Below are 26,199 nucleotides of genomic sequence, written 5' to 3'. Positions count from 1 at the left end.
CACGGGCAGCACTGCCAGTGAGCAGGGAATGGAATGGAAGACTTACATCTTTGTAAGGTCATAAGAAATGCCCTGAGTAGACCAACAGTCTGCCCAGCCCAGAAGCCTTGGCAGGGCAGCGTCCCCCCCTCTAATCTGGGGACGCTATTTGGTGTGTTCCCTGGTTTAGTCCCTTGACCCCACAGCTCCCCCCTTTATGTCATTTGTTATCACCCAAAAACATTTAATTTCTCCCTGGGTTGTGGTTTTTTTTTTTTTTTTCCCTTAATGCCCCTTTCTCCCAGAGGACACCCTCAAGGACGCTTTTAGGGTTGGTCTTTGCCTGACCTTACGTCAACATCAGTGATGACAATGAAAGCTGGAGACAGTATTTAGGGAGCACACATGGGCCTGGCCAATTTCCACTGCATTCGCCTCATAGCCCTTCAGTATCCAGAGCCATTGTAAAAGAGATATTAGAGAGAATATCCCTGCCTACGCCTGCTGATGTATCTATTTATGGACTGGATTCACACCGTCGCAGTCCTCTCTGAACCTTCTGATCTACCTATCTCCACAGGTAGCATGTTCCAGAATTCACTTTTCATACATAAAGTAGTACTTGCTTGTATTTAATTTAAACACTTTTTCTACTAGTTTCATCAAATACTCCTACTACATTATTTCTTAGATAGCAATTCCAAATTCCCTTTATCCACTGCTTTCAGGATTCTGTAACCTTCAACAGTATCTACTCTACTCTACACCTTCTCCTCTCCAAAGTCAGCAAATCCAGATTTTCTAGTTCTTCCTCCTAGAACCGTTGCTCAGTCCTCTTGGAAATTTTAGTTGCCCTCCCCTGTTCCCTCCCCAGCTCTTCTCTACCTCCCCTCACGCCAGAGCTGCAAGACAGAGGCACACCAAGGTCTATATAGCAGCATAATGATGTCCTCTGTCTTCTTCTCAACACCCTTCCTGGTAAGCCCAGTGTACTGCTGACTTTTTTTGGCTGCCACTGCACACTGAGCCAATGATTTGAGAGATCTGTCAGCAGAGACTGCAAGCTCTCTTCCCTGCGTTCTGTCTGCCAGTTTTCAGTTCGGCATTGCACAGACACAGCTTAGATTATTCTTCCCTGGATACACTAAATGACGTGACCTTACATTTATCTAAATGGAAGTTAACCTGTGACCGTTTTTGCCCATTCACTAAGTTTTGCAGGGTTACTGACACTTCGGTCAGCGCCATCCTTGATGCTTAACTTATGTCTGTCAAGTACTGCTAGTCCACTTAGCAGTAAAACCCAATTTCTGCTCCAAAGAACATAGACAACTCAACAAGAATCTGAACTTCCTGGCTTTTTTCTTTTTTAATCAAGCTTGTGTGCTTATTAAAACCTAAGCACAGCTGCAGTGGACTATAAGAAATTAAGCTTCTTTCTGTCCATTTCCCAGGAAACTGGACAAGAGCCAAAAATAATCTATCCTGTTTAAAGTAAGTATCTGCATTTTGCCTCAACAACTAGCCAGAAAGGCAGCCCTTTTTTTCTGCCTTCCACACTGCTGAAATTCATTTTGGAGATGATATAAGCACTTGTGAACAGCAAAAGATACTTAAACTTCTGAGAGTGGAAGTGTCTGTAAATCAGTACTTAGAGCAATAGTTTAGTTAGTATTTAAGAGATGAGATGCACACACCTTTTCTTTGAATGCAAGTAAATATACAAGGTGCAAGCTTCGTAACAGTGCAGTACTTTTGCATTATTAAGCTCTCCCAATAAGAGATTAAACACAACCACTGCTGAGAGCAAAGAAGATCGCATCAACTCTAAAAATCCTACGCCTTCCATATTACCAGCGAAAAGACTGCAAAGGCACAAATATGGGTTAGCAACACAGAAGACACGAAGACATCACAGCCTGAACTTTCACCCAAATACCTAAATTAAATCAGAAGTCTTCCAAAGGTTTAGAAAAGTCTAGTTGTTTCCGTTATAATCACGAGCCACTGCATTTCGAGGGCTTTTATTGCTCAGAAAGGAAAGTATCAATTATCGCAGTAGGGTTTATTGGTATGTGCGGTCACAGGAAGATACGAAAGTCTCGTAGCCAAAATGCCAGGCTTGTCCAGTGAATAGGCTAAACTCCTCATAACCTTAAAATAGTTTCAAAAAATGGGTCTTTCATCTGCATCCAGTTTCTAAACATCTTGTGGCTGATGCTCGCCATCGCTTGACACCGCAATATGAATTTCACAAGCTGCTCCTCCAGTATGTTTTTGCCCTGCTGCTCACTTGACTGCTTCCACACTCCCCCCACACCTGCGATTCCATCCTTTGCCTCTTCCTTCTTTTTTACCAAAAGTCAAAATATTCCAAAATGTTCAAATACACCAAAACTTCAAAGAGTCTACCAAAGGTGTAAAATCTGCCTGCGTTTATTTTTTATCTGTAGCCATTTCTGCTAGTTGGCTGACCCAGCAGTCCCACGCCACACGCACGTCAGCGTTACTGCCCGGGCAGGTCAGAAGGAAGTGCCGTCAGGAGGTTCCCAGCCTGCCTCTGTGCTTCAGCCGTGTTCCTCGACTGACGGTGGAAGGTTCACATGCAATAATACAGCACTAGTAATAACCACCACTACCAATATCAAAGGCTAAGTCACTGGAGCTGTATTTAATTCTTCCCTTGCAAAAGCTTTCAAGTCAACTCAATTAAAGTAATCCACCACAATGATTCAAGTTTTACAGACAAGGATTTCCACCCCCCCTCAACTGAGTAGCTTGTGATTTAACAGTAATGTTTCAAAGTTGTTAAACAACCCTTTCTTTCATTACACAAAAGATGAAGAAAGCTAAAAGGTGTAAGCACTAAAAAGATATCTGATGTCTTATGGTATTAGGGGTGGAATCATCCAATTCCACTAAAGCCAACAACAGCTGCGTATGTTATGCAGACGGGATGTTCACCCAAACTACAGTTGACAACTCTCCCCTCCTTCAAGAGACACATATTTATTTATTCCCCTCCTCACAGCAAGTCCTTTGGACTATGGCTGTTGTCAGCTAAAAGTGGATCTTTTATTTCATATCGGGCTCTTTGACACTTGTCAAATTCATTTTTAAAAAATTTCAGCTCTTGCAGCATTAAAATCATGCTCCCAATAAAATTTTTGCTGGTCTGCTGCACAAAAATACTTTTAGTACATACATATGTAATAACAGTTTTTAAAATTTGCTTTAAATCAATGAAAGGGATCTAAATTTGCAAGAACCCCTGGTTAACAGTTCTGAGAAAGCTGGAGCCCGTCTCGCTGTGAGGCAGTCTTCTGCACAGCCTGTACCCCCTCCCTGCCCCTCTCGGGGACAGAGCAGCCACCCGCACGGAGCCCTCCGGCCAACCGCCAGCAGAGCCGGGGGAACTCGGTTACTGCTCAGACCAACCACTTTCTGACTTCAAGACAGGAGGTTTATCCAGTTCCCCACATCACTCCTCTTTTCCGAACATTTGGCTTTGGCGATTTCCCCCCCGCCCCTTCCCTTTCCCTTACTCCAAGTTTAAGGCAGTTCACCACTTACGGTCATTTACAGCTTACATCTCAGTAAATCCAGAAGGTGTCTGATGAAAAAGAGGGACTAGCCAAGCATCTTAATCCCCCTGTTCATTCATGCTCTCTGTAATGTTCTTTCAGGCCTCTGCTGAGAGACTAGGCTGAAATGAAGGCTGATAAATTAGTCTGGAGGGAAACAAGGCAGATTCTGCTTGTAAAAGGTCATTCCAACTTTGTTCTGGGTGAGGGTTTATCTTGACTGCAGCTGCGACAGACAATGGCTGGGGCCTAAACGGCAGAAATCCTAGCTCTGCTCATGAAATTACTGTGCTGATAAGGTAGAATGGACTTCAGTGAGATCTAAATGGGAAAAGGGAGGTGGGGGACAAGGGTGAAATGTAGGTATTTTTGAACATGATTGAACAGGGATGACACAATAAGATGTACAATTAAAGCAATGACTTGCCCGGGCATTATCTGAAAGTGAAGAAACATACTGCTCGCTAATCAGATCAAAAGGAAGAAAATACCCACTTCTGTGTGCCGAACAAACCGCCTCAGTACAAACGCAGGCACGACGGGCTGAATGCTGCAGTTTCTACACCAGAAAGGTTATGAAATACATTAAACACAAAGGTGATTCTTAAAGATCAGGGCTTCTGAACTACTGCACCATTTGCTAGCCATTACATTGCTTCCAGGACACACTGGAGAGTCACTTCACCAGCAACATGTTGCCAAGAGCTGCCTAAATAAGCCCCACTGAAGAGCGTGCACGAGCAGGACATCTGGGTGAGAATACTCTTCAGTGAAAAGCTCATTTTTTTAAGCACATTTTGTGCATTTCTGGGGCAAAGAGAGTAAGTGATGGCAAGTTCTGACGAACCACTCTCTAGTCTGTGCTTCCCGATGTGTACACAGATTGACTTTCCTTGTGAGGGAGATGCCTCTCCTTTATTTACACATCCCACTTGAATGTGCATGTCTCTGATCAATGCAAACACATTGAATGGTCACAGCATACCGTTACCAGTCTGGAACCCGATTACGCTAACCAGCTTCCACTTAGGCCTGTGCCTCAGATGATCTTGTTATCTGTTTGCTTTCAGAGAGGACAGAGAGAGCCAGGAAATGAAGAGAGATGCACAAATGAGTCAAGGTGGATATTTTACAGGGACGCTTCGCAAAGCAGCTGGCCTTAGTCACAACTTGAGAAACAAAGCACATGATTAGTAATAAAATTTCCAAAGACATCCCTCTACCTATGGAAATGCTCCTTCCACTCTGACTGGCCAATTTGCCACCTCGTCTGACCACTAGACCTCCTCCTGCAGACAGGCTTCTTCCGTTAATGTTTCTAAATGTGACTCAAACTTAACTTCACACCTTCCTTGGATAAACAGCCCATGTTTTTCAAAGTTGTAAACTTTCAGTACAAGGACCGCCTCATTTTGTACAGGTCCCAGTACTTTGCTGTGATGAAATACACAGGAAGAGGCAAGGATGAATAATTAAATGAGATGTTAACAAGTGAAAAACAAAGACCCACCTACGTCCCACTACTTCAGAAAGAGCAGTAGACCCAACTTTTCATTTTCACCTCTCTATACAACAACATAACTCCCTTGCCTTTCCAGAGCCAAATAAGAAGCAACCGAAGTGCCAAAACGTGTGAAGTGCTAAATCCCACAAAGTAAGAGTTGCTACATTTAGCAGTTCTCCAAATCTGCCGTGCTGCTCCGTATTTGCTATGGGAAGAGGAGGACAGTGCCAAATTATGCAGAGAATGTGATTTCCCCTTTCTCTAAAAGTGATCAACATAACATTTTACTCTGGAAATTCACTGTTGTTACATCTTGCATTGTACAGATTGAGGTAAAGAAATTTAATTTAAAACCTTCAGGCTTCATGATTAACCAGGAACTCAAATGAGGTTCACTGAAAGATTTGCTCATGTCACAAACCTTCTGAGTCTAAACACAGCTCTAAGTATTTAAGCCTTGACTCAAAGTTGAGCCATAACTTTCTCTAATGTCTTAGCACAAGGTTACTGGATCTCCGGGGCTAGGGAAAAGCTACACAGAAAATGGACCCCAGAAAATAACTGGGTGAAGGCCTAAAACATTCAACCGGTCGGGGTCCCTCACACAGCAGGGGCCAGTATGAGTGAGGTGTGGGTAGCCTACCTGCAAGTAGGAAAGGTGCAGAGCTCAGACCTCGGCAGACAGTTCCCAAGTTCACTAGAGAACATGGGTACGTTCCTGTATTGCTAGCCTATCCTGGAGTCCCTGATGCCATACTATCACACGTACATTACCTGCTAGTAAGTAGCGCAAGGACTGTCTTCTCAAACAGCAAACACAGCCGTGATTACCATGTAGAAGTAGCCTAAGAACTGCAAAGCAAGTGATTTCACATTGCTTCCACCTTCTGAGATTGCAACTGAAACAGTCCACAGAGTGATGCCTCCTTTAAAGTCCCATGTATATTTATGGTTTAACTCTAGCTTATTGATCAATTTCCTTTACAAAAGCCTACTGTGTTCCAATGCTCCATCAGCCAGGCTTTCCTGGGAACGGACGAAATAAAGGTTGGATTTCTATGTAGGCTAACATTCCAAAGGAAGAAGTGGTGCCCTGTATTCTGCAAGGCTTTTGACAACGAAAAGAGCTATTTTTCAAACCCTGTGGTCACCACTGAGCTTTTCGTGGGATTTTCTTTTCCTCCTTTTTTTTTTTTTTTTTTTTTTTTTTTAAGTGTGGATGATAAAATACTGTTTCAGAAGCTGGTATTCATGGATGTCTCTCAAAGACGAAAAGAAAATATTTATTTCCTTTTTCTGCTTGTGAATCAGAATGTTCTATTTAAAGAAAGTGCCCTCTGCCGGATTGCTCATGAGTTATTACCCCTTATGGAAATAAAGGAGAAATATCAGGAGGTATTCTTAGTCATTCCCTTCCCCTGTCTCTTCTTTTTTTTCTTAATTCCTTATATACCCATGTTTTAGAGAAGTGCCTAAGATAGAGCAAGATATCTTGGCATTCTTGGGCCTAAAAAAGACTTACTCTTTTAACCCTGACATTGAAGCATTTGGTGAAACACCAAAAAATGATACAAATTTCAGTCATTTCACTTGGATGTCATAAGGTGCATTTTTCATTTTTATCCAGGGTTGGAATTAATAAATTAACTCCCCCCCAACCGATTTAGTTGTAGAGAATGGGATTTTGCCTTTGACTGAATAAGCAGTTCCCTTACACCCCTCCCTGCTTTTTGTCACTTCTTTTTCTGAATCAAAAGCCAGTAGCATGTGCCTACTGGCATGTTTTTAATGCCAGGCGTAGGAAACGGTCTAACAATTGACAGGACCTGGAAACTGACTCTTCCCCTTCCTCATGATGGTCTCCTAACACCAGAACAAAGGCCATATACTGTGAAGAAAATTAAAGTGTTGATGTTCTCACCACAGTTGTTCTCTGGAAAGGGGACAGTATCTAGCACGTACAAAGTTGAGCAACTTTATTGGCCCCAAATCACACAGTATTTAGAGCTCAGTAAGTTCTTTTTCCTCCTTGAGATTAAAATTTTTCACTTAAGTGCCAGGTTTCAGTCTCAAACAAAAGTTTATCTGCAGTTTGATAATGCATGTCTATATACATTCTGACTACGGATGCCTGTTAGCAACTACCAGTGGCTAAGGGCATATCTGGGATGTCCCAGAGTGCCCTTACTTGCTGTTTACCTTATGAACCCATATATTCTTCCTTTTTCAGAATTATTCTAGACAAACGAAACCTTGCAAAATCGTGAAGTAACCTTGCATGGGAAAGGTTTTCTGCATAGGTAACACGCTCCATCTAGGGAATGGCCACGCACATCATTCCTCAGCAATTTCCAAGACTGCTCATTCCCTGCAAAGAACACTGGATGCGGTTTTGAAAACGGCAATTCATAAGCTCTTTTTTCCTGAGTGATAGAAGCTGCTACAGTAACATTATTCTCAAGCCAAAGGGAAAGGCAGAGGCCAGAGAAAATGAATGAATCAGAAGACACACAAAGAAAAACTACAAGGAAATGTCATCACATCCTTTCAGTCTAAAAGTTGAAAGAACGTTAGCAAGAGATGAGCGCAAACAGGTTTTGGGATTTCTTTGCTCACTTAAAGGACTCATACTTCTTTTAGCATCTTTTGTTAAGAAACAGGACAGACGAGAACATGCTTCTTTAACAAACTGTATCAGCTTTTAAAGTGAAATGAGGGAATTTGGGCTGTATGTTCTTTTAACTGGGAAGCATGACAAAACCATCACAGTTGAAAGAATGCTTAGAGTCTCCTTCCTATTTTAATATTGTTGAGACTCAAGGAAATACAATATAATTCTCCTCTCAGCAATCAAGGCCAGTCATGTGAAGTAGATTTTCCTTGGCCCTTACGAGTATTTCTAAAAAACAAACAAACAAGATAAACAAAAAAGACCCCCACACCAAAATTTAAATATTCTATTTTGTGGGAGCAGGGAGGTTGAACTGCTATGAATCACTGACACTATAAAGCATGTTCAAAAAACAGCCGAGTTTTCCACTGGCACAGATGTGAAGGCAAGAATGCCTCCTGCATCCTTAGCTGCCGGCTCTTATTTTTTCCACAGTTATTTGTCTTTCATGGGACAGCTTCTATCTTCACCCTAAAGTATTGAATGAAAGCACTTATTTTTCGTATATAAAGAAGCAGCCTGCCTCTTACACAGCGTAAGAGAAGTCTCTTGTATTTCAGTAAACAACCTCTCTTAAAATAGAAATTAAAACAAAGGAACTAATAACTGTATTTTATTAACGGTATTCACCCTGTGAAGCAAACTGAGCTAAAAGCGTATCTGATTGCTTCCAAATTCCCCAGAATTCAGTTGCTAAATTTCCCTCCAGGATGTGATTCCCATTCTTCTCTCAATTAGCAAAATAAACAGTGCTATGATAAATATCATTATTTACTCAACAAAGTGATCAAAATCATTAAGCGATTTTTTAATTTTTTTTTTTAGGTCCCAGAGGCAATAAAGTGAAAACACGCGGTGATTTATTTGGGGTACTCTGAATGGTATGTTCTGTGTCAGCAGGCAAGGAAGTAATAGGATCAGGAGAGCAGAGCAGAAATGCAATCACGTCACACTAAATAATCACAAGGCTTTTAGTTTGGGTGGTGTCTTTCAAGGAAAAAAAGGTAGATAAACATGATCAGCACAGTAGTGTCAGGGAATGAGGCACAGAGGGAAAACACACGGCACACCATCCTATACAAGCACTTACTGAATCATCTCTATGAGGGGGTGGGGGCCGGAAGACCGACACATCTCATTTATTTTTATGAAATGAGCATGAATCACTCACTGCCATCACATGTTAAAAAAGCCCTTGAATAATAGGTGTGGTTTAATTTAAATAGTATTTTTTAAAACATATGCCACAAAGCAAATGTTGGAGGAAAAAAATATAAAGAAACAAGATAGTAAAGACGTGCTGCAGATAAAGAAGGACATGTATTCACCCAGTCTTAACCCAGTCCCTCCTGTCTGGTTAAAAGGAAAAACATCTGTAATAAAAAAAAATTACGTATCTTTTTTCCAAGATATGGCAAGTAAGACACGGCATTCTGTATTCCCCATGATGGTTTAGGCTACTAGGGGAAATAATGAGTAAAGCTGGAAGTTTCAGCAAATAGCATTCTTCCTTTACCTCCCGGAGCTAGATGCTTTACATCAGAGCCAGGTCTGGCTCAAACAGCTTAGATGAAAAAAGAGCTGGCCCCTACCTCCAAACAGGAGCCTGTGTTTCTTGAGGACTTCGAAGAAACACAGTTAACTGTTTTGTTTCATTTTAATTTTCACAAACATGTTCCTACTGAAGTTTGAAAAGAGAAAGCTATTTCTGCAGTGTTAAAACCTTGGATAGAGGAGAGAGATTCATTTTCAAATCAAAGTCCTTAATTGCACATTTTCCAGGCCCCCCCAAATGGATTTTAATTACAGAAATCAGAAGAAACAGATCTTAATTGTGAAGTACAAACTGAAGCATTTTTAAATTTGTATTGTATTTGGATATGCTGAAGTAGCATGCTTAAGCTTTAACTAAAAAAATCCACATGCCATCCTACACACCTACACATAAAGAGTCTACTTCAACGTCCTCCAGCACTGCTTCATCCTTTATGCTGTCTACAGCAGACTGGGGCCCATTACAGATGGGCACAGGTCCAAACATACTAAGAAACTTGCATACTGACCATGTTCAGAAGCCAGATACGCATTTTTAAGCACAAAGATGCATCCTATGCAACAACATAAACAACAGTTTCTAGCAAAACAGAGATGTTGCTAACGACTGCCCACTTCTAAATGTGATGTAAAGCATTCTTAGACAATACCACTTCTAGTGGCACTCTTAGTTCAGTCAAAGTCTGACAACAAATTTCCTGTGATGAGGGGTAAGAACTTTTTGTGCAAAAGGCAGAAAGACTATTAAAATTAAGGAACCGATGACTACTAAAAACAAACAAAAAAAGACCAGGTTTTCAAGATTTGGGGGAGAGGGGGTGTCCACAGAAGTGGCATTATCAAGAGTACAAACTATAGGAAATGAACTGAGAAATGAGAAGAAAGAAGAAGGTTGGGTGTGAAGAACAGATATCTTTCCTGAAGTAAAAATACTAACTGAATAGAAGAGGCAATTCAAGCAGAATAGTAGTATCTCAATTAGCAAGCACTAAGGAGTTATGCGTAAGAAGTCTTACAACAGCATTTGACTTTCAAGTCACTGCAAGTCAAAGCTACAAGTTACAGAAGTATTGTCAAAAAATAATGTCAAACTGCAGAAGGAACACTTCTCATGGTGCACTACAAAAACTAGATTTGTTAGATTCATCACTATTGTAAGAAACAATATACAGAGGCAAAAGTCTAGTCAACAAGTTACAGGGTGACAAAAAAACTTCTCCCCTTTTCTTGTCCTCTCTTGCTGCCAATTTTCTGCCCACTCAGTTTTATTAACAAAGGGTGGAAACCTACCCCACGTTACAATTTTCTAGCACAAGCGACATCATGTAAAGCTGCCTAGAACATCTCTTCAAGGCTCTTCCAACTTCACACTCAAAGAAAACAGCTCAGAAAACAACACACAGGCAGAAATAGTATTTATTCCACGAATTCCTGTTTAGCACATGAAGGTATTTGCGGATGTTGTTCTCAAGTGAAATGATGAAGGTACTGAGTGACTAAAACCAGATTTCTGAAATTTCTTTAAGCATAGTGGGAAGTGGAAAACTTCAAGAGGTATCTGCAAGGACGAGCAAGGTCAAAAGAGATAGTGGCAGGGTGGGTCTAATAGTGTTCGAGGACATCTGATGGAGGACAGAGAGTCCTTCCTTTCAGGTATGAAACATACCTGCCAAATCAGAGAACAAAAGAGGCCGTTGAAATGTGAGACATACCACCGAGAAAGAAAGTTTGTTCAATTACTACAAAAATAAATAGTATCGCAAAGTCAACGTAGACCAAAGTTAACAGATATGGCTTCTATCAGGCCCGGCATTCAGTGCAGAATGGATATAGGGAATGTTTCTTAAAAACGTGAATGTAAATACAAACTTTCATCAGAAATGGAAAACACAAGGACAAAGTTTTGCCAAGGTCATAGAAAAAAAAGATTTGCATTACTCAAATTTAGTCTGACTTCTAGCAGCCAAGGAGGATAGCACTTTGTTCCAAAAAAATCATTGTCTTGGGAAAAAAAACCCCAAAACCAAATGCCACCTATAAATACTAGGTTCAGAAAAAGAGAATTCAGCAGGAGCCACTTCCACACTGCAGCCTTCAAATAACCAATATTGCATATTCCTAGAGGAAAACTGTGCTTCATTTCAGAGAGACCTTAACGTGACTGGTACATTAGGTAATCTGAAGCTGCCTCATACCTACAGCCTCCCTGAAACAGACAAGTATTTCCAGTATATTAACGGGGGGGGGGGGGTGTCCCCCCCAAAATACCCCATGTTTTGAAGCTAATACAGCAGTACTAATCAACTATTCTGTAATGATATTCACAAGGAAAGCAGCTAACTCAAAGATGAACTTCTGAGGAATGCCATCTGCGGGGGGGAAAGGGAATCAAAACTCTCAGACGAATTTCCATTCTTTCCCTGCATTACGAAAGAGAGAAAACAAAACTCTCGACTCATTCTGATTTTAGCTCTTCAGACATTTCCTACTGCAGAACGACAAAACATGACTGATTTTTGGTTTTATAGCAAGTGTTTTTTGCTTTTTCCTGCACTTCCCACACATTAAAAATTAAACAAAACCATCTGGACATACAGAATCTAACTGTTCACTGATTTTTCAGACTTCACAATCAAGAGTGTAAATATCAAATTTAAAATGTTAACACTTAAGTTTGGCCTTTTTGACCTCGTTTTCTAAGAAAACAGGGCTTCTGTGGTTGCACTGTTGGCTTGCCCACTTGGCAAGTCTTAATGTTTTATCCCTTAGTTGCTTCCCACCTCTGCAGTCCAACAGCTTTTAAACCATGGCTTCACGTCAGTTAGTGGCTGATGGAGAAAACAGGCCAAGTTACTGCTTCACCCAGAGAAAAGGCAGGTAAAACTCAGCTTCCACGTATTTTGAGGGACAGGGCTAGCCTATCAAATGGCATGTGAGTCCTAGCCAGCCAAAGCTCTCTGAACCAGCTGCCCCAGATGCAGCCTCTTCCTCAAGACAAAAGACAGCAGATCCGATCGACGCACAGCAGGGTATTGTAGTGTTGGGGTGGACATTAGGGCTACACTAGAGAAGCAATTATGTATTTTATAATGGACACTGGATGCACTGGGATAGGACTGTGGACACAGAGCATAAATCCTAGGCTACGTTTCACGGTTCACAGAATCTACTATAATTTATGATAATCTTAGCGGTATGGATATTTTCAAATCAAGAACATAGGACCAGAAGAGACTAAGATGATTTCTGGGACAATCCCAGAAAGGCAGGGAGAAAGATAGGAGTTCTGGGATAGTGGTGTTTTTCCTACTGAAGATTGGTTTTTGTTTAGCTCTTAGGGAAAAATGACTTTCACATTTCTTTATATTTGCTGCTGAACAAGAACTCAAGAACATCTAGGGTGTTAATGGGTACATGCTATTTTTCTATGACCAGTTAATAACGCCTGCACAGCTAACATGGACTGGAAGTCAAAGGTAACACACCCAACTACAAAACATGATGCGACTAATCATATTTCTTCCATTGTGACAAGTTCTGAACACAATTTGAAAATGACAAGCACTTTAAGAAGTGACCCAACATCATTTAAAAACAACCTTCTAAAATGGTGCTAGAGCAGTATTTGTAACCCAATAAGCTATCTTAAAAAGGACTTCTGCTGCTTTTTAAATACCGCATGTAATCGGGGATGCAAAATAACGCAGGGAAATACGGCATTAGCAAAGTCACTACTTCTGTCCCCAGGCCAGTCAGGACTCAGTCTAGCTGTATGAACAGTTTGCACAGAAGACAAATGAATGTGATTATCACATTCAACACGCTTACCTCCCATCCAAAGTTTGTTTCCTTTAATGTGCTCCTCTGTACTGTCATATAGGGTCCAAATCTTTCCCCAACTTCAATCTTCTTTTTGGCCCAAATCCCTAGCCCTGCCCCTGGAATCGAAGATTCTCTGAGTTCAAAATCTGGTGGGATTGGAATGTCATCAGGAATGTAGACGGGAGCTTCATAAGGTGAGCCCTCCTTGGGAGTGAAGTCCTCACTGGTGGGAAAGGGTGATGGAGGTCCGACAGGAATGGGGGACATAATACTGTCCTCTGTTTCCTCCTCTGCACTTTCGCCAGCAAGGAGATCAGGGTCGGTCTCGTACATATTATTTACAATCTCGCTGTCACCTAAAAGGGGAAACAGCAGAACAAAACACACTGAAATACTCACGTGAACATTAGTTAATCTCTTCTTGGGACAAAGTTTCATAAAGCCTAGTTCACATGCTTTACAGATAGAAGTAGCAGCAGAACAAAGATAACCCTCACCTACAGAACTCAGGTAGAACTGAGGTAAGAATATTCAACCTGGCTGCACAATATTCAGTGCTGTCGAAGGATGAGATGGAAGCTAACTGCAGGCCTGTCACGTTGTACTGGATCAGGGTTACTGTAGCGGTTGTCTTTCAGTAACGGCAAGAGGGAAGAAAGCACAGAAGAGGTGTCTGAGGTTCCCTGTAACCATTTATTGTTTTACCTGTCTCAGTATATTTTGTAGAGGAAATAAAAGAGAAATTAAGGTAAAACGCAACTTAAGTTTGCCAAGAACTGTTTGGGTTTCTTGGGTTCAATGAGTCACACAACAGAAGCCGTGGCTGACGTGACCTTCCAGCTACATCTCAGCAATGTACCTTTTCAGGTGTAACAAAAGCATTACTAGTTTGTAATACTACTTTAAGACTAATGCGTCCTACATGCTTCAACAGTGAGCATTTTAAGCTACACTCTCAACCACAGTGCAGATATTGTTTCACTGAACTCCACAGGACGGGGATCTGGATTGCAATACTGCTACAACAGTCAAAGAGAAAGGTAGGGAAAAGCTGTACAACTTTATTCTATTCCATGCAACATCTCATAAACGAGACAGAAACAGATTAACCCAAGTAGTATTATAACTTTATTCTTTAAAAAGAAACCCAAGCACTTAAAAACACAGGCTTAAAATGCTTATTTAATTCCATACTATTCAGGATGTAAGAATTTCGGAGGCGAGTCACTATTTCTTTCTTCCTTTTTTAAAATAATGATTTGTGTGCAGCTTTTTTCCCATGCCTCAACTTCTTCAGTTGTTTAAGGTAGTAGGAAAAGAAAAAAAACACCACACGCATAAGAAGATTTGAATGGGATGTATATAGAATAAAGGCAAAATTTTAAGTAGGAGGAGTTGACATTACTAGCCAGAATTGATAACTGCATCCAGTTAGAAATACCATGTCAAATCTTTCATGTTTAGCATCTTCAGTGTAATTACAGCACTGTTCAGCTCAGTGCCTACAAAAGACTGGGAAGCAAATTAGTCCGGAGGATAGGAAGGGAGCGTGTGTTTGGGGAAAACACACACACACAAAGTAAATACCCTTAAATCCCGCAAGGATTTTTAAGCTTCATTTTCCAGCAACAAATTATCACACTTCAGAGAACTACAAGTCAATTCCGTTATTAAACCTGTAACAACATGCATCCATTTTCTGGTTTGATATTGGCTTGTACAAGCTAAAAATATTCTTCAAACATCCCTTCCTCTTCCATCACTTGCCAAAACCAAATAATCTGAGACATGTTTACCAGAATGCACTGAAAGAAAACTAAATAAGAAAAAAGTCTGTGAGCACAGGAGTTGACTAAGAAGTTTTCAGAAAAATACTTTTAACCGGAAAATGATAGTCTGCTGAATCCAAAATGCTTCAATTCAGACACGCATTTCAGTGATTTCACGGCAGAATTCTGCTTGCTGGGTGCAGTTCTGCTAAGAAACCGCCACATTTCCTCCAAATTCATTTATGAATCAATCAAAGAGGCTGATCTTCCAAGGTAGCCTTGCCATAAGGACTCTTAGGGCTTCCTCCAGCTCTTCCCTGCTATACAGACGGGATTCTACAAGTCCCCCGGACCTGTAGTTCTAACAGAGACTTGGCCACATTTCCACATCAGGAGCCTGGACAACACAGCTGGAGCTCCACTCCAACTCTTCCCCCTCTGTCACAGGGCCAGGAAACGCGGGGGATCATAGCTGAGCGGATGTCAGATCTCAGAACCCAAGAATACGTTTTGTTTTTCTATTTTCAGAACCAAACACACCAATCATTTCAAAATTAATTGTCCCCTTTCCTCCTTTGCTTTCCTGACCATATAAAAATTTGAAATTTAAGTCTTTTGATTACAAAATTAGTGATTTTTTTAAAAATTTCTTATTACTTTTTACAAAGTTCCCCAAAGACAGAAAACTCTGGGTTTTGACCAACTTTCCCTTGGACTTGTATACAGTGAAATTCCCACAGTCAAACCACATTCTGACGTACTTGTGTTTGGAATACGCTTATTCTTATGAAATGCAGTTATTATTATTATTATCATTATTATTATTATTATTATTACTGTGATACTAGTGCTGAAAGCTCCTATTCAGCCTGATTAACCAGCCCTGCTTAGAAGAGAGCTCCTTCTTCACAGAATTTACAAAGACATAGAAGGGGAAATGGCTTATAGAGTCTTACAGGTGAGACACATAGCCATAGAAAGAATAAACAGGTTGCTAACAGAGCTGGAAAATGAACCCCAGGTCTTAACCGATCACCTTCATGAGGAAAGCATCCTCCTCCTCCTCCTCCAAAGGTAGGACAGAAAGGAAAGAGACTTTTGTCCGCAAGACTGCCATCACAGTTCCTGTCTGAAAAACGTACCTTCACCAGAACCTCTAACCTCACAACACCTATAATAACTATGAATGGAGGCGATTTCTTTTTCCCCAGTCAGTGGACAAACCCAGAGCAGGGTAATTTGTAGGAGCATCGCCACAGTTTGCAATCCAAATGCAGGCCTACAGTCACTGCTAACCAGACCTCAGTTATGACAGAAGTGGTTCCAGTCACTCCTAGTGTGCTGGAAAGCCAAGACCTTGAGTTCCTTTTGAGACAACAAAAACATGCTACACAATAGTACCTTGTTTACATTTATGAAATCTTTAAATTCTTTGGTTTTTTAAGGTTTGATGTACAGGCGAAGCATTCTTTGGGCAGCCAAAAGAAGCAATTCAGAGGTGAACAGAAAAAAACATGCAAGCTGCTGTCTTAAACAAAAACAAACCCCACGTCACTAGTTTCTCTTATCCACTGCAGCATCTGCATTCTGACTAGAAAACCTTGACGACTGATTTCCTGAGCCAAGCTGGTCTGCTGCACTAGAGAGCTCCTACGCAGCGATGCAGAGGTGTATCGTGAACAAACCAACAGATCTGCAAATAGATATGTCATTGATAGATTTTAAGGACAGAAAAGAGGATTTGTGTTAATTCCATATGACCTCCTGCATTACTCAGACCACAGGGCTTCTCTGAATTATTTCCATCTTCACGATCAAAAGGTGGTACATAGCTTATATTTTAGGCTGAAAAAAACCCTACTTTAAGATTTTCCAGCAACGGCCAAGAAGCCCCAGTACACTGCTCCACCGGCACACTGCACCACTACGCTTTGCCCAGTAGTGCTTACTGTGAAGGGAAAAGGGCTTGTACAACACCCCCCCCCAAAGCACTCAGTTCGACAGCAAGTGCTAATGGGGAATTACAAGCCCCTTTGTCTCCTCTCTCCCTGGCAAGCCGTCTGCCTCCTTTTTACCTTCTGCATTCAACATCTCTCCCTTTTCAATTTTTGAGGATGTCACCTCTTAACCTCTTGAATGAGCTACATAGGATAGAATATCTTTCACTGAAATGTGTGTTTTCAACCCTTTAAAGACTCCTGACTACACCATCTGTGGTTTTTCAACAACTTTTTTGAACTATCTGTATTAGAACTGCCTAGAGGATTCCAGGATCATCCAAGTGAGTGCTAAATCCAGAGAAATTTTCCAAAGGACCTCCACTGAAGACAACAGATTAATCTTTGGGATGTGTTTACCTCTGCAGATTGTTAGTGCTCAACAGGGCCTTTTACAGATTTTACGATCTTTATCACACAAAGTATAATACTTTTAACATCATAGGCTGTACTTAAATGACCAGTTATTCAGGCATCATAAACCATTTAAACATAGAGTTACCAGAACTGGGCTCTTATATCTCATATTTCCTATACCCAAAACATGATATACATGTATATTTAGTTCCAACTTCCCAGGGCACAAAGCCCATTAATGAAATTTCCCTCTAACTAAAAAAGAGCATTTTCACTCTAATGGTTTGAGATTAAGGAGGAAGTAAATTTCAGAAATCTTCCCTGAAAGCTACTAGGAATCAAAAAAGTAAATACTGTGTATCGTCAAAGTTTTTACCACATTAATTGGAGTGCTCATTAGCATATTAGAATACCCTATTTGAATTGAATGTGATGAACTGATATTCACATGCCTCATATCAAATTGAAGCAGAATTGATGTTACTTCCAAATACAGGGGGTTTAAGCTGGCAAGAAAACTGTAGTTTTAACAGAAAGTTGGGGAAAATGTTATATTCCAAAATACCAGTCAGTAAGAAAATTATGATTCATTGTATAAAGCAAAAACAGTTCACATGAAATTACACTTCAAGTTAGTTGTAGCTACACCATAATAAATCCATAGTTATTAATCACAAATTAATCCTGAATTAACATAAACGCAAGTATTCCCATCAGCTAGTGCATCAGCTTTATAGCACACAATTTCAGCCATTAATTGAAGCCCCACGTGGATTATTATTTCCTTCCAGTTCTGTAGTTCACAGAGCAAAAAGGGATGTTGGTTAGTACCCTGCTTTTTCAACACTAAACAAAAGATACCCTTTCTGTTGAAAGGGAAAGCATCTCAAGGAATTGCAAACAGTGCTTACATATGCACCAAAATATTATTCTAACCGGGAAGTCTCAGAGCAGAACCTCTAAAAGAGGCGTACTGAAGTGCAGAATCAGATTTAATCAAGGGAACGGTGCAAAACAAGTGGCAAGCAACCGAGATGGATGAATAAATCGACTTGGAAAAAGGCAAGCTTTGAGGAGGTGACCAGCAGTGACAAAAAAACAGCTGAGCTTTCCAGTTCTGATTCTGGAAATTCTACCTGATAGGAATAAAACTGGTATAGAGATGGCCTAGTTTATTGATTTAATGTTAAATAATTTTCATCCATCAGAAAACTACGTATAGACTGAAGAACTACTCCTGATCAAAAAAATGAGCAATACCCAAAGTAATTCTCAAGCACTCCCATCAGACAAGTGGTGATGATCTGGGAGCATCTTCCAGTAGGCCCCAGCATTTCATAACATGAACTCTTACTACGAAGAGTCAACAGAGCTATGGCAAGAAAAGAAAGATTCAGGGCAAATAAGCTGAGAACCAGGCCTTATAGATACAGAGTACAGTTATTCACGGAAGTATAGAGCATTGAAGGGCTGTTCTCTGGATGTGGCCTGTCTCACCCTCTAGAGGCGTAAAGGCATCCCTGCTGACCAGGTCCTACAAGAACGCACCAATGATGATGCCGGACGTCGGTATGAACAGGATATAAGCTTGAGAAGCAAGTTACACAACCAGTTCTGAACATGCTAAAGGAGAAAAAAAAAAAACCGACCCCCACCAAGTCCCAGGGAGCCTGGAATACATAAGAGATAGGAAGCTTAAGAGTGAAAGCGGTAGAGTCAAAGAGTAATAATGTTTGGCGATTTTTCCGAGAGGAGTCAATTGCTAAGCTACAACATTCATATGTAACGAAAACGGAGCTTTTTTTCATCGAAAAAGGAAAAAAGGGGGGGAGGGAAACAGATGAAGGGAAAAAGAAAAACACATTTGTCATACAATACAAGTAGTTGAAGTATTTTGGGAACAGATTTGCCATCTCTCAATTAAACATGAGGCAGCATGACCGTGCTTTCATTGCACAGTAGTTTCCACTATGATAACAAGTCCAACAACCGCCTCATTGTGGACCACGCAGAAATGAGAGGGACTCCCACAGTGCATATTAATGACTGACCTCTGATGTAATCGGGGGGGAAACAGCACCCAACAAAAATTACAGTTTTCACTGCAGCATGGAAGACAGTTCTTGCTGCCAAATAGAAACCATCAGGGAAGAATGGCTGAAAAAGCAAGGCTCGACTTAAGGTATACATACTACATCTCTTCTATATCCTCAGAATACACCTTCTGTGTGAAAGACACATCTCCTCCTCTATTTTTTTTTTATGCCTAATAAAGATTTTCCTGAGTTCATGCCTAAGAATCCTGGTGGCAGACTTTACTAAAGAAGAAGATTTTGATTCCTTTGCCAACATTTTTTTGCTCCAGCTTTTGAGAAATACAGAGAACTGCCTGCTACAGCTTACAAATGTTTCCTCTGCTAAAAAGTGCAACCCTCCTTACTCAAACATGTCGCCAGAAACAAGCTTTCATAAGTATGATATACTCCATAATCCTGAAAATACTTGTGGTTGCTGTAAATGTTTTCTCTCCTAGTATTAGCAAGTCAAATTATTTTCTACTCTATGATTAGCCTCTTTTGCACTTAAGAAACAGGAATTCCAACTGAGTTGAAAAGCAAAACTAGGTTTATTGGAGCACGACCTGTGAAAATTTTCAAATGATACAAGTATAAAGACACCTCGCTACTGAACACTGTTAATTCAATTTCTTCTGTGGGACAATCAGGCCAGTTCTGGTTAAATTTTAATTTACTCTGAGGTTGAATCCACATCTGACTGACCTCATATTTCAAGAGAAATCAAGAAACACAGGTAATCTTTTCCTTCTGCCTTTTCAGTTGCTAAAATCAGTTATCAGGGACTGGCAACAGGCATGGAATGACAATGAAACAGAACATTTTCAGGTCACAATAGTTCTCATACAAGACATAACATATGGCATCTGTGTGAGCAGAATCACCAAATAGGTATGTGTATGCACGTTGGGTTTGTCACCACAATCAAATATTTGGATCGATAGCTTTTACATAGTATTTATGAACAGGCAGGGCTGTCAGAGAAAGTCAGAGCCGTTCCTGTACCTGTCGTTCCTCCTGCGCACCGCCAAGCAGAGCTGTTCGGACAGAACCGGGCACCCAGTCTGCATCTGCCCCGGATCCGCAGGAGGCAGCGGGCGTTCGCACAGCACGGCTCCGTGTCTCCCCTTCCCATCAGCTGTACCTGCCTTGGCCAGCACATCACCTGGGCAAAACTCCAGGCAGCGTGCCGTCTGAGTCTAGTTCTAAAGTGGTAAGCCCTGCTGTGGAAGAGCTTCCAGAGATACTAGGCAGATTTGACTAAAACACACAGATGTGCTAGCAGATCTTCTCCACAGGTCATGTTTATTCCAGGGATTTTAGGCAAATTCAGCAGCTGGGGTTTAGTGTTGATTAGAGTTGAAGCATCTGCGACAAGTCCATCTGCCTGCACTGCTTCTTCAGATTCGATTAAGCCTCCTTAATTTCTGGTTATTGCATTGCTGATAGGCCTATAATCACTGCACTGCAGAATCTTCTAGATTGCCCTCACTGCATATTGTACCGTTTACTGACCTCAGTGCTCCTCCCACCATTACCCTAGACGTAACACAACTGGTTAAAAAAAAAAAGCAGATAACATCTTGCTGTTTAGGAACAATCTTCAGTTCTACTGAGTTTCATCACAAATTAGCTGGCTGCTACTCGAGAGCTGTATGTGGGATGTGGCCATTCACTGATGACAACCATGCTGTCCTACATCTGCCCCTCTTCTAACGGCAAGTATTTCAATGCTCTGGAATGTCTGGTTATGTGAAAAGCAGCACAGAAATACAACTTGACCTTATTGTTATTGTCATGAAACTAAAATTAGTCCTTCAAAGCTCACTAGCAAAATTACTCAATAAAAAGAGCCATTGAAAGGCTGTTTCCACAGATAATCAGATATGGGCATAGGCTTAAAATCTGTGTGACACCAATGAGGTTCTTGCAACAATGAGAGTGATGCTTTAGTATTGGTAGAGACCTCATGAATAATCTATTTAGCAGCTGTAATGAAAGAAAAAGAAAGTCTGATGTTAAAGGAAATGGTGGTAGAAGAAACAATGCTTTAGATTTTGGGTGGGGTTTTTTGTAGGTTTTGTATTTGTTTTTTAATACATTTATTAATATTATTATATAAAATTCTGCCAAGGAAATATCTACTTATCTGCAATGGCTAAGCATCTTCTACATTCACAGACATTGCAAAGAACATCTCCGACTCCTTTGCTAGGGACACTCAGAGAACACACCAACAATGAGTTGATATCGGGCAACCAGTGTCTGATCAGTAAGCATAATCTGCCTTGAATTTCACTGACCTTGAAATAAATATAAAACTGGGCCCGATCCTACAATTCTTCTGTCCTCAGAACTCCCATTGAGAGCAATGGGAATATCAAGAGGAAAGAGAACACAGGACTGAGCCCATAACACTTTGGTCATACTCCATGGCATTGTGCTGCTGGCTGACACCGGGTGACTTTCCAAGCTCTAATTTGGCAGACAGCTCCAGAACGGGATGTTCACAGAAAACAGCTCATTTTTACTTGTGCATAAAACAACAACAGGTTGAAGTCCACAATGCTGCCAGGTCAGAGGATGCTCTTGCAAATTGGTCTGTATTAATACAACGTATGCGTACAAAAACAGGTATTTACATTTTCTAAACAACAAGGTGAAGAATTACAGGCATCCACTGACCTTCTACTTTGCCTCAGAAGCTAACCTGGAATCTCAGGCCCAAGAAAAAAATTTGAGTAGAAAATACAAATATGCACGCAGAATCATGACTTCATACCTATGACTGAAACAACACAGTGACAGAATGACACACTCCTTTTCCTTAGGGATTAACTGATTGTTGAAAGGTGTTTTTACTTAATTACTCAAACTTCGCAACTCATTCCTAGCTGTAAGTTTAGAAACGCATACAGGTATCAAAACCATAGTATTGTCTAGAACTGTTTGGTTTGGGGCTATTAAAATATAAAAGGTATCATCAGAAAAACACCCACTAGGCCAGGACTTCCCTGGGGTTCTGACTCTAGAGGAAAGGCAGTGGGTGACCTCAACCATCTTTTCCAACCCAAAAAGGGACGTCGCCACCACCTCTACAACTCCACGGAACGTACCGAGGTTCCTGCACTGTATGGATTTTCCTTTAGAAACATTCCCCGGGTAAGAAAACAAAACAATCCAACAAAAATATTCCAGCTACAGTGCTATGTTAGAAAGAAGGCAGAGAATATTTCACACCTCCAGAAAACAAGACCGCCTACATTATTAACTCCGGGGTGACAGGATTCTGTCTCCATTTGCTGTACACTCAGTATGTTTCATCAGCAAAAATAGTCATTTTTATGACCAATTTGTAGGCCAGCAGAGCTGGAACGAATCATCAACAATACAGCCTAATTCAGCCAAGAGTGTAAATACTTACATGAAGCAAGTATGTGCTTAACTACTGCCAACAACTGACAGGGTTCATTACCTCTGAATATTGTGCTGCCCATCTATAATTTACTTCAGGTAAATTATAACAAGTACATATCCTATACCCTGCCTTACTCCATTCAGAATTCTGCATGAACCTCGCTCCCTGCTCTCACTTCATCCTGAACAGGGCAGAAAGCTGACAGCCAGGCGCAGACCAAAACTTAGAAGACACATCTATAAATCACAAAGGACACTCGAAAGCACCAAACAGCACCCACCCAAACAGTGACTTCAGAACAGGGAATGATCTTAGTGATCAGATTGCCACCTGATGGCCACAGCTGAAATACAATAGAAAATCAGAAACCTAGTCCCTACTTGGACTGAATCTGTCTGGCCCTTGTTACATTTGTGATTCCCACAAATTTCAAGCACTCTGCAGTGCCAGGAACCGGCATCCCGTCTCACACAGGCTCACGTTCTTTAGGACACAGGTCTTCTGCAGCATGCTTTGCACGCTTTTGCAGCATCAAAATAAAAAAGTCAAGGTGTCCAACACAATCCTCAGTAAGACTCCATTATTCAGTTCATCCAGCAATGGTTTCCCAGTGAAGGTAACCAACTCCCAACTATTGGCAAGACGGTTCACCTACAAAGGCACATTTTCCTCAACACACAGGGAGTCTTCAGACTAAAGAAAAGAGCGGCTGGTATTAGCAACACTTCAAAGAGTTTGCATACATAAGCCAAAGATCTAAAATTCCGTGCAAGACCATCTCTGGAAGCTAGTCTAAAATACCTGCGTTTCCTTCTGCCAGAGAGGACACAAATCAGTGCCAAAACTGTGGTGATGAGAATTATTCCTCTTTCATTAAGGACGGACTGAAGCATTAAATGCTTCATGGCCATACAAAAATGGCTCTTCCTCCATCCACAGGCAATATTCATTTAATTTTAATGGCTGTAAAGAAAGGACAATAAAGAGTAAGTTACTTAAGATTCTTGAGCCTGTCACACAATTTCTTCCTTCCATTCATTGCAAGAATCCTTCTCCTCCACCTAAGCTGTACTGGTAAGGAGCTACAGCATTGGTAGTGGATGCTGGGCAGAAAGCAACACACCCAGCAACCAAACCCGAAACCGCCAAGGAGCGACCTCCTGTGCGCACGTGGGCCAGTGGCCTGCACAGCGCTCAGACCACGGAGCAGCGCTCTGAAAGGTCTCCATACAGCTCTAGCTGCCGCAGGAGGAAAAGTAAATTCTGCTTTAAACGCACATTTAGAAGTGGCTTTTTTCTCTTTCATTCATTCATGAAACCCCTTCATCTTCACAAGTTTTACAGTTGAAAAATAGACTTGGGAAATAAATGTAGAGGGAGGGAAGCGGTCACAAATGAGAAGTGGTTTTGCCAACATGCCACTGTGCCAAAGGAGTGCCACACGATCCGTTCCTGCCTTTGAGAAATTAAACTGCTAATACAATCCACTATTTAATTTTTTCGTTTAATGGGCACTTCTGCTATAAGTTGCTGTGATTTTGACTGTTTTTTCCTCCATAGATGCTGAACATATCTAGAAATATCCAGCTTGAAATAACATTTTTCTTCCCTTCGATTATCTCTGATTCCACCCCCCCCAATCCTGGGCCTTGAATAACAGATGACACTAATACATAAAGTACATTAGAAATATTTCTCAGTGAAGTAAACCTGTTTCTTCTTTAGAACATATCCATAGGTTTTCACAGGCTCCCTGACTTCATTATCTGAAAATCTCCAAAATGCTACAATTAAAAGGAACTGGGGACAATCAAAATGGTTCTAGGTGAAGATCTGGTATTGCATATTCCCTGCTCAAGACGTAGCGGTCACACAGTTGCGATAGGCTAAGTCACAAGTTACTGGCTGTGCTCCAACTGACAAACCCACCAGCTAAATTCCACTGAGTAGGTGTGCATATAAAATTCTGATTCAGATTCTGCTAACCTCACATCAATTTGAACACACAGTCAGATCTCAGCTGATAAACCCTAATAATAAACCGTAATAAACCCTTCCCACCCAGATCTAGCATACACCCAAACTCCAGCTCTCTTAGCTTGTTGGTCTGTATTTTCGCTTAAAACTGTAATTATATTTTACTTACACACTACGAAGCATAGTATTTCGGGAATGCTCAAGAAGCAGGAAGATGCTGATTTTGTAAAAGGGATCCTGGAAATCAGTGGTCAGGTAACAGAGTCCTGACAGACCCAGCTCTTCAGAAATCTGATTGCCAAGCTCCCCGTAGCTCAGTGGCATCGCGTTGTGGCGATTAACACCTGTTCTGCCAAGCCCATCCAAACGATGCCATCCCGCAACACCCGCTTTTGCAGGACTACTCACCGACATTTTTATTTACACACGTCATTGAAATTAAGCCCAAAGGAGACGCAAGTTTTATCACATCTCCTGTGTAAAATTTCAGAAAAGAGCAAGCTGTGCGCGCTTCTCTCACAACGGGAAACTTTCACAGTTCCTGCGGTATTTGAGTGTCCCAGTCTATCACGCAAATCACCCCGTCTTTGCAATTGGTGTTTAAGGACATAATACATGAAACTTCCCTGAACCTCTGCCTAGTGCAGAACTGCTGTAGAATACATTAAAAAAGCATTTAGTCCTGGAGAATACTAAGAACTGCAGAGTTATTCAGAGACAGAGACAGTGAGGGATGAGGCAGGAGAAGGAGACAGGAGAACGGAAAGGAAGAGGACTATGACAAAAACTAAACATTTGCAAACATAACACCTTTTCCATGATTAATTTGTATATTTATTTTTCAGGTTTCACATTTATGGTCTGTTTTGTCCTGATTGTCATTATGCCACTCAAAGCAGATTCAAGTCCTTTTACTAAAAAGAAACCGCAAACACCTTACATCAGAAGTGAGCTGTAAGAACAGATAATGACCGAGTACAGAGCAGAAGAGTTAATCAGATGTATTTTTCGAGAAACATTCTAAAAAAAACAGTTGCTTCAGAACTTGGCTGTAAGAAGACAGGTATTAAGGATTTAAAGTGCCTTTGGTTTTAAGTAAAAAATTAAGTGTTTTCTTTTATTAAGGGATTTCTGCTGGCAGAAATGAAGAATAAAGCTTGAAACAGTATTTCAATGTGTTCCTTAATACGCATTTTCCTCTAGTAAAACCAGCAGGGAAAGTGTCCAAATTACTCTCCACTAAATGCCAGTATTATATTTCCAGTAAAAGTCTAGTTCAGCCAGGCATCAAAAATATTTCCACAGAAGATCCTTTCAGAATCAAACTCTTCAGAGAACGTTGTTGTCCATAACTGCACTTCACCTGATCTGTCTGTGTTCAGTATTTTGTTTTATATTTGAATTCAATACGACATTTCTACAAATTGTGCTATGTTAAAAAATTAATTCAGTGCATATTTGGAAGCAGTAGATAAAGTAGGTTCTTTTAGGG

The 26,199-nt window shown here is 40.9% G+C and overlaps 1 protein-coding gene across 1 annotated transcript in view; it reads right to left on the bottom strand.

Moving 5' to 3' along the window:
• Positions 1–16,974, bottom strand: part of PRDM16 (PR/SET domain 16) — a 219,821-nt gene extending 202,847 nt beyond the window's left edge. The window contains exons 1-2 of the mRNA XM_059829873.1: positions 16,959–16,974; positions 13,121–13,470 (exon numbers count right to left, since the gene is read on the bottom strand). Of these exons, the coding sequence (XP_059685856.1) occupies positions 13,121–13,470; positions 16,959–16,974 (366 nt within the window). The remainder of the gene's footprint in view (positions 1–13,120; positions 13,471–16,958) is intronic.
• Between the last annotated feature and the right edge of the window lie 9,225 nt (positions 16,975–26,199).

The sequence above is a fragment of the Gavia stellata genome, chromosome 27, assembly GCF_030936135.1.
Source record: "Gavia stellata isolate bGavSte3 chromosome 27, bGavSte3.hap2, whole genome shotgun sequence".
NCBI classification, from domain to species: Eukaryota; Metazoa; Chordata; class Aves; order Gaviiformes; family Gaviidae; genus Gavia; species Gavia stellata.
Note: the sequence above shows the minus strand (reverse complement) of the source record. Positions and strands in the feature narration are given on the sequence as shown.